At 39.9% G+C, this 16020-nt stretch overlaps 1 protein-coding gene across 1 annotated transcript; it reads left to right on the top strand.

The window, feature by feature from the left end:
- Nucleotides 1–3660: 3660 nt before the first annotated feature.
- On the top strand, nucleotides 3661–9432 carry SMG8 (SMG8 nonsense mediated mRNA decay factor). The gene is made up of 4 exons (XM_006756187.1): nucleotides 3661–5447; nucleotides 5793–5938; nucleotides 6192–7064; nucleotides 8988–9432. Exons 1-4 carry the CDS (start codon nucleotides 3689–3691, stop codon nucleotides 9183–9185), a joined length of 2976 nt encoding a protein of 991 aa, XP_006756250.1. The 5' UTR covers nucleotides 3661–3688; the 3' UTR covers nucleotides 9186–9432.
- The last annotated feature ends 6588 nt before the right edge of the window (nucleotides 9433–16020 follow it).

Here is a 16020-nt window from a genome sequence, read left to right as displayed (position 1 = left end):
AATTTAACTGGGCATCCTTTATTTGGTGACCGACGAGTCAGTCTCCTACAAATTTGCCAGGTACTTCTGGGAGGCCCCAGTTTGTCAGACACATCTATTTAACAGTGGGCACTATTATAGATCTGTCAAGGATCCCCATTACTAATGCTCTAAGTATCATGAAGGAAGGGAAACTCATTAGTGTGAGTGTGACTGAACATGCAGGACTGTCTTTAATGCTGTAACCTCCACTGCAGTTCCAGAAAGGTGGCTAGTAGTTCATGAATAGGGACCCAGGGGTTTCAGCTACATAGATGATAACCTTGAACTATCCCCTGGTTAGCTTAGGCTTAAAAGGTATTTTAGCATTTTCCAGAAATGCTTGTATTTCCACAGGTAAATATTGCTGTGAGGTGCCAAATAGTGTTATAAAAGTCACCGGACTGGAAAGCAGACCTGGGGATACTGTTTTGTTTTTATGAAATCCACATTTATGTTTACAGCACAGTTATAGATAAAAATTCAACAGATATTAGTTAAGAAACATATGTGCTTCCAATAAATTTTTTTTAACCTGCTAACTACATTTATATTATGTGTGAATAAAGGGAATGATAACTGAGAATAAAGTAGTTGAGCATTTGTACAAAATATTTTATTAGGCACTCATAATGTTTCTAATATTAATAAACCACTGTGTACTATATCGATTTTAAATTATGTAATCATTCTTGTAGAACAAAGGTGTATAAAAACATGTTATAGAAATTCTATAGATAAATATTTGTAAAGCTGCTATTGCCATTATACCAGTATTAAATTGTATTCTATGTTGCATCATTTAAAATTTTTATGGCAGATTTTATGTTGTACCCATTTGAGAATCCTGTAAATGTTATGCCTTCATTAAACTGTTGCTGATCATACGTTCCCAATGTTTATTTTGAGACTAAATGACAACCAAAGAATATAAACTACTACCATGGTACATCGGTTATGTTTTTAAATAAAGAGCAATAAAAGAGCCTTTAATTTTTCTCTTTTTTAATGTTTTCACCATAACCATAGCACACAGAGAAAGGTACATAAAATGTAAGTAAATAAATTAACAATTCATAAAGCAAACACTCATCTAACCAAGAAAGAGACATTATAAATGTCTTTAGAAGCCCTGACTGTCCCCCTCCCATATTATAATCCCTTTCCTCTAAAACTAATTACTGACATGCTTGTTACAATAAATATTTACTGTTTAGTCCTTTTAAGTATGCCTCCCTAAATGTGTGGTTTATTTTGCTTGCTTGGGAACTCTTATGTAAGTAAAATCATACATTATTCTTCTTTCACTAATCCTCAATCAGAGGATTTTTCCCCCACTGATTTTTTATTTATTTAAAATATGGAATGCTTTATGAGTTTGCATGTCATCCTTGTGGAGGGGTATTGCTAATCTCTGTATCATTCTAATTTTAGTATATGTGCTGCTGAAGCAAGCACTCCCCATTGATTTTTTAGAGTGGAAGGGAGTGAAAGAGAGAGAAAAACATTGATGTTAGAGAAACACATAGATTGGTTACCTCCTATATGGCGTCAGGGATTGAATCTGTAACCCAGGTACATGCCCTGGACTGGGAATCAAAACCATTACCCCCCTCGCTCTAACCACTGAGAACACGAGCCAGGGCTCTTCTGTCTTCTTTCAATCAACATTTATTTTTTTAAGGTTCAACCGTGTTGCCCCAGCTGGTTTCGCTCAGCAGATAGAGCATTGGCCTGTGGACCGAAGGGTCCCGGCTTCGTTTCTGGTCAAGGGCACGTACCTGGCCTGGGCCTTGGTCAGGACTCCTCCAGGAGGCAACCAATGGATCACATCGATTGGTTTTTTTCCAATCTCTCTTCCCTCTCTCTTCCACTCCAAAAATCAGTGGAAAAATACCCTCAGGTATGGATTAAAAAAAAAAAAGGATTCAACTATGTTATTGTGCAGTGCTATAAATCATTATTTTTGATATGTGAATTTGGTTATCCATTCTATTGTTAATGAACATCACGGTTATTTCTAGTTTTTGGCTATTATGAAACTTCTAGGTTACAAAGTGCCTATTTTGTAAATACTGTCAAACTGGATTTCCAAGTGATTGTACCAATCTGTGGTCCCTTCAGCAAAGTGTAACAGTTGTTTCTCCTGTTTTCTTCAAGATAGTCTTTTCTATTTGGTTTTTCAACATTTTGCTTACTTGGGAAAGCTATACAATGTGTGAGGTTAATATACACTATTTTTCCTGTATTTATAAGTCAAAGAATTGTTAAAATAATATGTCAGCAAAGTCACTTACTAAACATAGCAAATAATCTCCATGTTGAGGACCACAATGTAATTTATGTGAATGAACATGCGGATGTTTTCATTTTAGTTGGCTTTTCAAAGAAAAATAGGATCTGGACATGTAGAAGGGAGGGAACAAGTAGAAAAAGAATTTAAAATAAATTTTTAAAGCCCACCACTACTCCTTTCTAAAATCTTATGAGTTGGTTGAGAAGAATTACTGGAAGCCAAATATAGCCTAATATATTAAAAACCCCAAAACCACCCACCACAACTTAGGGTCCCACCATTTTATTGAGATACAACTAACATATAACATTAGTAGTTTAAGGCACACAACGTAATTATTTGATATATGTATATATTGCAAAATTATTTCCACAGTAAATCTAGTTAACATCATTACCTCATATAGTTACAATTTTTTTCTTGCAATGAGAATTTTTAAGATGTACTCCCTTAGCAACGTTCTTTTTTTTCTTTTCTCCCTTAGCAACTTTCAAATATGTAGTACAGTACTATCATCTATAGTCACTATGCTATAATTACATCCCCAGAACTTTTTTTTTTTTAATATATTTTATTGATTTTTCACAGAGAGGAAGGGAGAGAGATAGTTAGAAACATCGATGAGAGAGAAACATCGATCAGCTGCCTCCTGCACATCTCCCACTGGGGATGTGCCTTACATCCCCAGAACTTTTTATCTTACTGCTTCAGTATGTACTTTCTGGTCACCTTCACTCACCTCCTGCCCTCCTGCCCCCCAGTCTGTTCTCTGTTTCACTGTTAGGTGTTTTTTTTTTTCTCCCCAATTCCACTTATAAGATCACATATAAATGAGATCATTCCTGTGAGGATATCCTTCTCCCCCACTGATTTTTAGAGAAAATGGAAGGGAGGGGGAGAGACACAGAGAGAAAAACATGGAAGTTAGAGAGTCACATCTATTGGTTGCGACAGGGGCTGGGATGGAGCCTGCAACCCGGGAGGTACGTGCCCTTTGACCTTAATGGAACTGGGGACCGAGGTCTGCGGGAGCAGACACTCTATCCACTGAGTCAAACTGGCTGGGGCATTGGCACTCTTCTACTGCAGTGTTTTTAAATATCTTGAAATGCAAACTAATTGCTTCTGAGTGTCTTTTTTTTTATATATATGATATCTCAAATCCCACAGTATCAGGTTGAGGAAAATCTTAAATCGCTATTTTGCAGGACTAGGAGAAACCTTGGAGAAAAACTAGGAGGGGAGGTGCGAGCGGCGGAACCTATGATGAGAGGACAGCAGGAACTGAAGGGACGGAGGAGGGATTTCAAGACAGGACGAAGGTCGGTTGGGTTTACCCGACGGACCGGAACGACTGGCGAGAGTCTCAGCACCATGGCGGGTCCTGTCAGCTTGCGAGAGCTTCTAGTGGGAGCTTCCGCCTGGAACAGCCCCGAAAGCACGGAGGGGGCCCCTGCAGAGGGCGGAGGGAGCGCGGCGGGCGGACCGGAGCCGCCTTGGCGAGAGGATGAGATCTGCGTGGTGGGAATCTTTGGCAAGACGGCTCTGCGACTGAATTCCGAGAAGTTCTCACTTGTGAACACGGTGTGCGACCGACAGGTCTTTCCCCTTTTTCGCCACCAAGATCCTGGCGATCCAGGGCCTGGAACCAGGACCGAGACGGTCGCCGCCGGGGAGGCTGGTGGAGCGGGCGACCCTGGGGCTGGGGCCGCGGATCCAGATCGGGGGTGTGTAGCGGCCGCGGAAGGTAACCAAACCGGGCCAGGCCCTCAGGACTACAGCCTTCTGCAGGCCTATTACAATCAGGAAAGCAAAGTTCTGTACCTTCTTCTCACGTCCATCTGTGACAATGCCCAGCTTCTGCGGGCTTGCCAGGCCCTTCAGAGTGGGGAAGCTGGAGGTGGCCTCCCTTTACCGCATGCAGAAGCACACGAGTTCTGGAAACATCAAGAAAAACTGCAGTGCCTCAGCCTCCTCTACCTTTTCTCCGTCTGTCACATCCTGCTTTTGGTCCACCCCACTTGTTCCTTTGACATCACTTACGATCGAGTATTCAGAGCCCTGGATGGACTCAGACAGAAAGTACTGCCCCTCCTCAAAACAGCCATTAAGGATTGTCCAGTTGGCAAAGACTGGAAACTAAACTGCCGACCTTGCCCACCTAGACTTCTTTTCCTCTTTCAACTCAATGGAGCCCTCAAAGTGGAGCCCCCTCGGAACCAAGACCCAGCACACCCAGACAAACCCAAGAAGCATTCTCCCAAAAGGAGACTGCAACATGCCCTGGAGGACCAGATTTATAGAATCTTTCGGAAGAGTCGTGTATTGACTAATCAGAGTATCAACTGCCTCTTTACTGTGCCTGCCAACCAAGCTTTTGTGTACATAGTTCCAGGAAGCCAGGAGGAGGACCCGGTAGGCATGTTGCTGGACCAACTTAGGAGTCATTGTACCGTGAAGGATCCTGAATCTTTGCTGGTGCCTGCACCCCTTTCTGGTCCCAGGCGATACCAGGTGATGAGGCAACACATCCGGCAACAACTTTCTTTCCACGTTGATAGCAGCAGTTCCAGCTCTTCAGGGCAACTAGTGGATTTCACTCTTCGGGAATTTCTGTGGCAGCATGTGGAGCTAGTCCTCAGCAAGAAAGGTTTTGATGACAGTGTGGGTAGGAACCCACAGCCGTCTCATTTTGAACTTCCCACTTACCAGAAGTGGATCTCAGCAGCTTCAAAACTGTATGAAGTAGCTATTGATGGAAAAGAGGAGGATCTGGGGTCTCCCACTGGGGAGCTAACAACTAAGATTTTAAGTAGTATTAAAGTCTTGGAAGGGTTTTTGGATATTGACACCAAATTCTCAGAAAACCGGTGCCAAAAAGCTTTACCCATGGCCCATAGTGCCTATCAGTCAAATTTGCCTCATAATTACACAATGACTGTTCATAAGAATCAACTTGCCCAGGCTCTGCGAGTATACAGTCAACATGCTAGGGGTCCAGCCTTTCACAAATATGCCATGCAGTTACATGAGGACTGCTACAAGTTTTGGAGCAATGGCCATCAGCTCTGTGAAGAGAGGAGTTTAACTGATCAACATTGTGTACATAAATTTCATTCATTACCTAAATCAGGTAAAGTTTTCTTAGCATTTTGATATCAAAACTTTTGAGCTGTCTTTTTATTCTGGTTTTAAGGGTGTTTGTTCACTATGTATTGATACATTTAAAAAGAACCCCACAGAAATGTAGGCACATTGTATTTTTTCTTTCTTTCTGTAGAAAGAAAAGAATCAGCTATGCCTACTAATGATTTTCTTGTATTTAGAAAATGAATTCTAAGGGATTAGGAAATGAGAACTGTTAAAGAATACAAAATTTCATATTAACATTTTGGGGGCTAGATGTTATAGAATGCAAAATAAATTTGATTCTGCTTTTTGTGTGTATCAAATTAATAGTGTCTCTTATATTTTCCAGGAGAAAAACCAGAGGCTGATAGAAATCCTCCTGTGCTATATCACAATAGCAGAGCTCGATCCACTGGGGCCTGTAACTGTGGAAGGAAACAGGCACCTCGAGATGATCCTTTTGATATCAAGGCAGCTAATTATGACTTTTATCAGGTAGACTCTGGATTTTTTTTCTTGTTTCTTTTTCTTGCTTTCTTTTTATTCACTACCAACTGAATAAAAATACATATTTTCAGAAGTGAAATATCTAGAAAAGTAATTGTGACTATAGTGAGATATGTAGACAAAGGAAAGTACTTGCTTACTCATTAATTGTTGATTATGCTTTTTAGAGTGAAGACTTACTTTAAATGAAAAATTCACAGGATTTTTTTTGTTTTTTTCTTTCTTCCTTCTTTCTTTATAGCTTCTAGAAGAAAAATGTTGTGGAAAATTGGATCATATTAATTTTCCAGTATTTGAACCAAGTACTCCAGATCCTGCTCCTGCTAAAAATGAATCTTCTCCTGCCCCTCCAGATACAGATCCTGATAAACTTAAAGAAAAAGAACCTCAAACCCAAGGAGAGAGCACAAGCCTGAGTTTAGCTTTGAGTTTAGGTCAGTCCACAGATAGTTTAGGTACCTATCCAGCTGATCCACAAGCAGGAGGAGATAATCCAGAAGTCCATGGTCAAGGAGAAGTTAAAACGGAGAAGAGACCAAACATGATTGATCGACAGGCATCCACAGTTGAGTATCTCCCAGGCATGCTGCATTCAAATTGTCCTAAAGGTCTCCTACCCAAATTCTCGAGCTGGTCTTTGGTTAAACTAGGCCCTGCTAAGTCTTACAACTTTCATACAGGTTTGGATCAACAGGGCTTCATTCCAGGAACAAACTACCTTATGCCTTGGGACATTGTCATCAGGACCAGAGCTGAAGATGAAGGAGACTTGGACACAAATTCTTGGCCTGCTCCAAATAAAGCTATTCCTGGAAAAAGGAGTGCAGTTGTAATGGGAAGAGGAAGACGGCGAGATGACATAGCTCGAGCATTTGTGGGCTTTGAATATGAAGACTCTCGAGGTCGGAGGTTTATGTGCTCAGGACCTGACAAAGTGATGAAAGTACTGGGAAGTGGACCAAAGGAATCAGCTTTAAAAGCCCTGAATAGTGATATGCCCTTGTATATTCTGTCATCATCTCAGGGTAGAGGACTAAAACCTCATTATGCTCAACTTATGAGACTTTTTGTTGTGGTTCCTGATGCTCCTTTGCAGATAATACTAATGCCTCAGGTAAGAAATACAACTCTGTCTTCAGAAACAGAAAATGCTGATGCTTGTTTTTTGTTTTTTAACTTTATTTATTGAGCTCTGGCTGGGTGGCTCTGTTGGTTGGAGCATCATCCTTTGTACATCAAAAGGTTGCAGGTTCAATTCCCATTCAAGACACATACTGTATCAATGTTTCTCTCTCACATCGATGTTTCTCTTTTTTTCTTCCTCTCTCTGAAATTAGTAAAAGCATATCCTCAGCCCTAGTTGGTTTGCCTCAGTGGATAGAGCATCAACCTGCAGACTGAAGGGTTCCGGATTTAATTACATTCAAGGGCACATGCCCGAGTTGCAGGCTTGAACCCCAGTAGGGGGCAAGCAGGAGGCAGCCGATCAATGATCCTCTCTCATCATTGATGTTTCTACCTCTCTCTTCCTCTCCCTTTCTCTCTGAAATCAATAAAAAAAATATAGTCAAAAAAGAAATACACACACACACACACACACACACACATTCTCAGGTGAAGATTTAAAAAAATTGTTGCTTGATTTTAGAGAGAGAGAGAGAGAGAGATAAAGAAATGTTGATTTGTTTTGCCACTTATTTATGCATTTATTGGTTGCTTCTTGTATGTGTCCTGACTGGAGATCGAACCTGCAACTTTGGTATATCAGGATGATGCTCTAAGCAGCTGTGCTACCCAGCAAGGCCTGATGCTTGTTTTGATTGTTGTTGTTTTTTAAATATATTTTTATTTCAGAGAGAAAGGGAGAGGGAGAGATAGAAACATCAATGAAGAGAATGAATCATTCATTGATTGGCTGCCTCCTGCATGCCCCCTACTGGGGATCAAGCCCACAACCTGGACATGTGCCCTTGACTGGAATTGAACCTGGGACCCTTAAATCCATAGGTTGACAGTCTATCCACTGAGCCAAACCGTCCAGGGCTGTTTTGATTATTTTTAAAAAGTACAGGATAATGTCAAAGTAATTATTTCAATAAACAAGGCTTAATTTAAATACTTTTTTCCCTGGCCGGCATGGCTCAGTTGGTTGAGCATCGTTCTGTGCACCAAAAGGTCTCCTGTTTGATTCCCAGTCAGGCATATGCCCAGCTGGGGGCTCGATCCCCAGTTAGGGTGCTAATCAATGTTTTTCTCATACCAATGATTTTTTTTCTCTCTCGCTCTCCCTCGCTCTCTAAAATCAATAAAAACAGCCCTAGCCAGTTTTGCTTAGTGACTAGGCAGGGGTGGGCAAACTTTTTGACTCGAGGGCCACAATGGGTTCTTAAACTGGACCGGAGGGCCGGAACAAAAGCATGGATGGAGTGTTTGTGTGAACTAATATAAATTCAAAGTAAACATCATTACATAAAAGAGTACGGTCTTTTTTTTTTTTTTCAGTTTTATTCATTTCAGATGGGCCGGATCTGGCCCGCGGGCCATAGTTTGCCCACGGCTGGACTAGAGCATCAGCCTGCAGACTGAAGGGTCTCAGGTTCGATTCTGTCAAGGGCACATATCTCAGTTTCAGGCTCAATCCCCAGTGCCAGTCAGGGTGTGTGCAGGAAGCAAACAATTGATAAGTCTCTCACATCGATGCTTCTCTCTATCTCTACCTCTCCCTTCCACTCTAAAAATCAATGGGAAAAATATCCTCAGTGAGGATTAACAAAAACATAATAAAATAAAATAACATTAAAAAATGTTTAAATACTAATATTGTGTGTTCATCCGTTCATGTCATCAGGTCACATCGATTGGTTCAGAGGCAGAACTTGAAGTTATAATCTGTAGAAAAGCAGGATAATATTTGAGTTTAAACAGTGAAATATTGGAGTGTACTATTACCTACAAACCTATTATTTATTTAGGCATTTATTTTCAAGTGTTTCTTATTGAAAAACGTAAAAATAATTATATTACCTGTGTTCTTCAGGTTCAACCAGGCCCACCACCGTGTCCAGTATTCTACCCAGAAAAACAAGAAATCACTCTCCCACCAGATGGCCTCTGGGTTTTGAGATTTCCTTACGCATATGTGACAGAGAGAGGACCTTGTTTCCCTCCAAAAGAAAACGTGCAATTAATGAGTTACAAGGTACTCCGTGGGGTTCTTAAAGCAGTAACACAATAAGTGTGTTCCAACCAGTTCAATTCTTTTCTTCAGCTAGTTTTTGTTTGGGGTGTATATGGAGTGTTTTCTTTGGTATGTGTATATTGTGTTTTCTTGAACCCAAAAATGTGTTTTGGTTACAGATGATCAGTATTTGGACAATAATTGTTCTATTTCCTGATATTGTTGATATTTATTGTCAGTGAGGCTATAACTTCCTAATAAACATTGATTATTCTAGAAAAGGATTTTAAAAACATGGTTGATACTTCTGTTTTCTCTTGTTTCTGTTTCACTGCCCATAATTAAATATGTTTTTATTAAAACTGAATGTTGCATAATCTTGTTGAGCCAAAAGTTTGTTTTGCTAAAATTGTGTTTTAACTGTGATTTTTCTTAAGATGCTGCTGCTGAAATTATCTTCAAAACAAGCCCTGTTGTTTGGTTCACAGTTCCTTTACCTGAGTTAAATTTGCTTGATAATTACACAATGATTGTTTTTTTCTTACCATTTTATTCTTGGACTGATGAAGTACCATATTGTAAATGAATGCTATCTGAGCTAAAGCTTTTTTTAAAAAAAATATATGTTATTGATTTTTTAAAGAGAAGAAGGGAGAGGGATAGAGATCCAGAAACATCGATGAGAGAGATCGATCAGCTGCCTCCTGCACGCCCCCCAGTGGGGATGTGCCCGCAACCAAGGTACATGCCCTTGGCCAGAATCGAACCTGGGACCCCTGAGTCCGCAGGCTGACGCTCTATCCACTGAGCCAAACTGGTTTGGCATGAGCTAAAGCTTTTTAATCCAAAATATTCACACACTCTTGGAGGGAAGGCAGGGGAGGGTGGATGAGAGGGAGGTGATCCAACCAAAGAACTTGTATGCATATGTGTATAACCCATGGACACAAGACTATAGATAGTGAAGGCAAGGGCAGGCTGGAGGGGGTTAATGGGGGAAAAGAGGGGATATATGTAATAGTTTCAACAATAAAAATTTTTTTAAAAACCACAAAATATTAACACACTGTATTCTTTTTTTTTTTTTTTAATATTTTATTGATTTTTTACAGAGATGAAGAGAGAGAGATAGAGAGTCAGAAACATCGATCAGCCGCCTCCTGCACATCCCCCACTGGGGATATGCCCGCAACCCAGGTACATGCCCTTGACCGGAATCGACCCCGGGACCTTTCAGTCCGCAGGCCGACGCTCTATCCATTGAGCCAAACCGGTTTCGGCCACACTGTATTCTTTTTTAATCCTCACCTGATACGTTTTTATTAATTTCAGAGAGAGAGGAAGGGGCAGAGAGAGAGAGAGAGAGAGAAAAGTGATCAATTGCTTCCCTTACGCACCCTGACTCCAACCTTGGTGTATCTGGATAATGCTCTAACCAACTGAGCTATCTGCCCATGGCATGGAGTGCTTACTATTTAAGGACTAATATGATAAATCTTTTTGTAAAGTAAATTGCATTATTCTAACTTTTAAAAATGGCTTTTCCTGTTGGTTTATTTTTTTATGAAGTGTTTTTATGAAGTGTTTTTATTTTACTTTATATTTTTTAATATACTTTTATTGATTTCAGAGATGAAGGGAGAGGGAGAGAGATAGAAACATCAATGATGAAAGAGATTCATTGATCGGCTCCTTCCTCTATGCCTCCCACTGGAAATTGAGCCTGCAACCTGGGCATGTGCCTTTGACCAGAATCGAACCTGGGACCTTTCAGTCCACAGGCCAACACTCGATCTACTGAGCCAAACCAACCAGGGCTCCTGTTGGTTTATTTAAAGTTAGGCTCCCTTTATTACTTAAACAGTGAATCTGTGTCTTTGGAAAGAAAGGAAGGAGGAAACAAAAGAAAAAAGGAAAGAAAAAAAAAAGACTTCCAAAGAACAGAAAACAAAGAAAAGTAGAAAAATCAGGGAAGCCTGATTTATAAAGATAACAGTAGCTACTCTTTATTGAATGGCACACAATAATAATAACTACTTCATGCAAATCTACTAAGTAGATTTTTAGGTACTTTACTAGGTATTTTTTATACATTGCCTCTAATTCAAACAGAGCAAAATGTTATCCTTATTTTATAGATCAGGAAATTAAACATTGAAGTGGTAAGTAATTTGTTCAAGATCACATAGCTAGAGAGTAGCAAAGTTAGAATTTAAATTGAGGACTGATTTCAAAGCTGTACTCTATGTTCTGCCTTATTAGAAAATATAAGAATGAAACTGCATGTCATTTCCGTCAACTGAATATTTTTAACTCTGGTCTTAAGACATGTGAATGGGTGAGTTTTGAATGTCAGAAAAAATTAGGTATGATACCCTCGAAACATCTTAGTTTCTCTTAAGACTGAATCTTTAAAACTATCATTACATTCGTATATTCCTTCTTATTTTATTTTTTTTTTCCTGTATAAAACTACTGTAATAGAGCGAAGCAAAAAAACAAACAAAAAAACTACCATTTAAAAAATTGGACAATTAACTTAATTATTGAGTGTTAGTTTTTCTAAAATGTTAATAATTATTCCTGTGTGTCACAGCGGTGGTTGTGAGGATTAAAGAAGTATATGTAAAGCTCCTAATAGAGGGGCACATAAATTCTTGATGATGATTATTTATCTTAAATTCATTTTAAAAAGAGACCCATGTTTTAATAGTTTGTGATATAGTGATTAAGTCTTGATTAGTTTTAGTCTTAGTTTTGTCATCAGGTAAACAGTACCTAGTGTATGCCACTAGTGTGGTAAGCACCCATGGCATAGCAGTTTTGTAGACTTGGTTGGTACCTTTCCTCTTGTATCTTCCTGTGGTCTTTTTAAACTGGGTGTATCTTTGTTAGTTTGTTTATGCTTCAAATTAAGCAGCTTGTCAAATCCTTTGGCAATTTAATTTCCCCTTTTCTGTTCTGTATCCCACAACTTTAAGCCTGTGCTAAGATGTGGCAAGTAGAACTGCATTCAGTTTTTGTAACACAGCATACTTTTCACAAAGGCCAGCTAATACTCTGTTTATCTTTATTTTTCATTACGCAATAACGTTTATTGGCCTAAGTTATCACAGCAGCTCACTGGATTCATGTCTTGAGAAAATAGTTTACTGCATCTCCTAACATTAGATCCAAGGTAAAGCTTAGGCTTATTGATCAGTAAAATAGGGATATTAATGTCTTTATCTACCTCAAAGGGTAACTGTGATTCAAACACTTATAGATGGTATTAATTGAAGTCCCTTACAAGTTCTAAATTGTTTTATAAATATTAGGGACTAGAGGCCCGGTGCATGGGATTCATGCACTGGTGTGGGGCGTGGCCCACTGTGAGAGTACCGCTCATCCAGGTCACCTGAGTGGCTGTGGACCCACCCTCTGAGCAGCTGCTCTCTAGTCCAACATCTTCCATGGAGTTAGAGCACTTGCCTCTCCAGAGAACTCGGTCGGGGCATGCCCAGGGACAATAGCACTGAGAGGCAGCATAGTAGGCCTCAGTCCTGTAGTGGCCATGAACCCGCCTCCCAGCTTCCGGGGTCAGTTCTGTGAGCTGGGCAGCAGTGCTGCATGGGCCTGAGGGCGTCCGGGGGAGGTGGCAGGGAGCGAGGAGGAGGAGCCTGGGGTGAGGAGGCTACGATTGCAGCCTAGTTCCTGTCCTTTGACCCAGTGTTTGCAGCAGGAACAGTCACTCATCCCAGTCAGCCAAGCAGCGCTCCCGGTGTGGTAGTACACTGACTACTGAGAGCAGCTCCTGCGTTGAGTGTCTGCCCACTAGTGGTCAGTGCGTGTCATAGCGACTGGTCGACCGGTCTTTCTGGTCAATCTCATTGTTCCGCCTTTCGGTCACTGTGGCAGTATTATATGAGATAGTTATTTCTTGTTATTTCTTGTTTGTATCTGACATCTCGGATCCAATCATCTTCTAAATACATTTTAAATATTTCCTCAAACCATCTATACTGCAAATCCTTCCCATAGATATAGTAATAAAATTTTCTATTTGAATAGGTATCAGACAATTTTCTAAAATGTAAATTAGTTCCCTGGTTCCTTTTTATTCCAAACACTTTTAGAGGATTCTATTACATTAGTTGATCATTAATTCATTTATCTTACTATGCTATATGTAACTTGAGTCGTGGGTGAATTTTACCCTACATTTTATCCTACCTGTTTTCTTTTTTTTTTTTTTTAATTTTATTATTTATTACAAAGGATATTACATATGTGTCCATTTTTTCCCCCCGCCCAAGACAGTCCCCTAGCCTCCCCTATCCCCCAGTGTCTTATGTCCATTGGTTATGCTTATATGCATGCATACAAGTCCTTTCTGTTTTCTAATTATAAATCCAAGACTACCTGGTTTATAATCCCACTTAAAACATTGATTTTATTTTTTAACATAACTTGGTTGTTTTTGTAAAACTAACACAAATTCATTATGTCTGTTATTGCTTAAGAATTTTTTTAAACAAATAAAAGAGTAAGTTACCTGAAATTCCCTTGTTCTGCTAGTACTCTGCTAAGCATTTGCAACAATTTAGTAAATATCTTTCTAGACATCTTTATGCACATAAGTGTATTCACATTTACATAATTGCAATCATAGGATACATCCTGTTCTGTATCTACTTTTTTAATTTAACAACATGCAGTAGACATTTTTCCTGTAAATAAATTAGTCTATTACTAATGGCTGCATCTTTTTCCTTATCATGATTTACATAACCTGTCTTTTATTGTTTGATATCTAGGTTCTTTCCAAAGAAAGGCTTCTTTGAACAATGGTGGGACACCATGGTGCATACATCTTTTATTGGTACTTGTGAAATTTTCTTGACAGAATAAACTGGTATGGCTGGGATTGATGAGTCAAGAGATACATACATTTTACATTTTGAAAAATATTATTAAATTCTCCTACAGAAAGTTGAACCATACTCTAACCTAGTGATTCTCAGCCCTTTTCATCTGACGGCACATATAAATTATTAAAATTTTATGGTACACACAAAAATATATTTTTTGTTCACCTGACAAAAAAATAGATATAATTTTGATTCCATTAACACTAGATGGCTATTGTATTGGCAGTTGTCATTTTTTAAGTTTGACAATCTAAGGGAAAAGAGATCAGTGCCCCTGACTAAATAGTCAGATGTTACATGCTTTAAAAATTCTTGTGGCACACTGGTTGAAAATTGCTGCCCTAAAGCATCAAAAACTTTAGGATTTGCATTCAGAATACATGACATACAGAGAACATTAAACACTCAGTCTAATGTAAGTAGTTATAAATCAGAGTATATAATGGCTCACACTTTCTGTTTTACGTATTTACACTATTGGGGTAAGGGGGACTAAGATCATTTCATAATATATGAAATGTGATCTTAATGTTCATTACAAATAGGATTATATTACATAACTATGGGAATTTTTGAAAGCAAAAAATATAATTTAATATTAACATGTAATAAATTATTTTTAAAAACTAGGATTGCCCTAGCTGGTTTGGCTCAGTGGATAGAGCGTCAGCCTGTGGAATGAAGGGTCCTGGGTTCAATTTTGGTCAAGGGCACATGCCTGGGTTGCAGGCTCAATCCCCAGTGTGGGGCATGAAGGAAGCAGTCAGTCAATGATTCTCTCTCATCATTGATGTTTCTATCTCTCTCTCTCTCCTTTCCTTTCTGAAATCAACAAAAAATATACTTAAAAAAAGGTAATAATTCTTTCATTCTGTAAAAATGAGGAAAGTTATACACAATGATAGTCCCAGGAAATGACTAGGAATGTGTAAGAAACACTTGAAATACAAGTAAATAGAGCCATAATATCTCTATGGCCGTGCTCAATCACTGAGATTAAGGTAGAGAGCTGTGAAATGATGAGAATACTGATAATATTTACAATTCCGGCTACATTAGTTGGCGTTTTCAGAAGAACGTGGTTTCAACCATTAAGAATTCCTGTTGAGGAGAAACCAAGATGGCGGCATAGGTAAAAACTGGAAATTACTGCCTCCGACAACAACTTCAAAATTACAATGAAAAGACAAAACGGACATCATCCAGAACTACAGGAAGGCTGGCTGAGTGGAAATTCTACAACTAGAAGGAAAGAGAAAAGCACACTGAGACTCAGAGGAGCTGCGGAAGTAAAGTACAAAGGTACGGAGGCTCGAGCGCACGCAGAAAGGGGCTGGCACCCGAGGATGTGGCTGTCTTTTTGAATCGGGAGGGAGTCACAAGCTCCCGACTGCTCTGAACTCCAGTTCCGGGAAGTCTCTGGGGACCCAGGACTCATACGGGGAGAAACTGGTCTATTTGGCAGCATGCAGAACTCGGATCTTGAGGGCGGCTTTCCCTCAGAGGTGCTTACAGCAATTACCGGGACACTGAGACGCAGGGGGGCCCCTTAAGACAGGGCTGAGGATCAGCCATAGCTGCTTGCTCCGCCCTGTTGATTCCGAGACCCTGCCCCACCCAAGCTGCTGCAGAGGCTTTTGCATATGAAGGCCCTGGCCCTTTGCAACCTGAAAATTACCTAACAACTGCAGCTGGGCCAGAAAGACCCAGAACTTCCAAGAGAAGGCCCAAGGCCCCACAGATGCTTGCATTGCTTCACAGCTGGGTCTCATCTGGGCACCTCCAAACCTCAAACAAAGAAGAGGAATCTGCAGATCTCTCCATAGCTCCTGCTGGGTAGCCTCAGGCAGAGGCTAAATCAGCACCTCCTTAGATCCAAGAGCCAGTGTACCCAGTGGTCAGAATGGGACCATCCAGATTACAACTCCTCAGATCCATAAGGAACACACTCAGGGGGCAGACTCAGTGAGCACCAAAGCCCT

Source organism: Myotis davidii, unplaced genomic scaffold (genome assembly GCF_000327345.1).
Source record: "Myotis davidii unplaced genomic scaffold, ASM32734v1 scaffold993, whole genome shotgun sequence".
Classification (NCBI taxonomy): domain Eukaryota; kingdom Metazoa; phylum Chordata; class Mammalia; order Chiroptera; family Vespertilionidae; genus Myotis; species Myotis davidii.
This window is presented reverse-complemented; position numbering and strand designations above follow the sequence as displayed.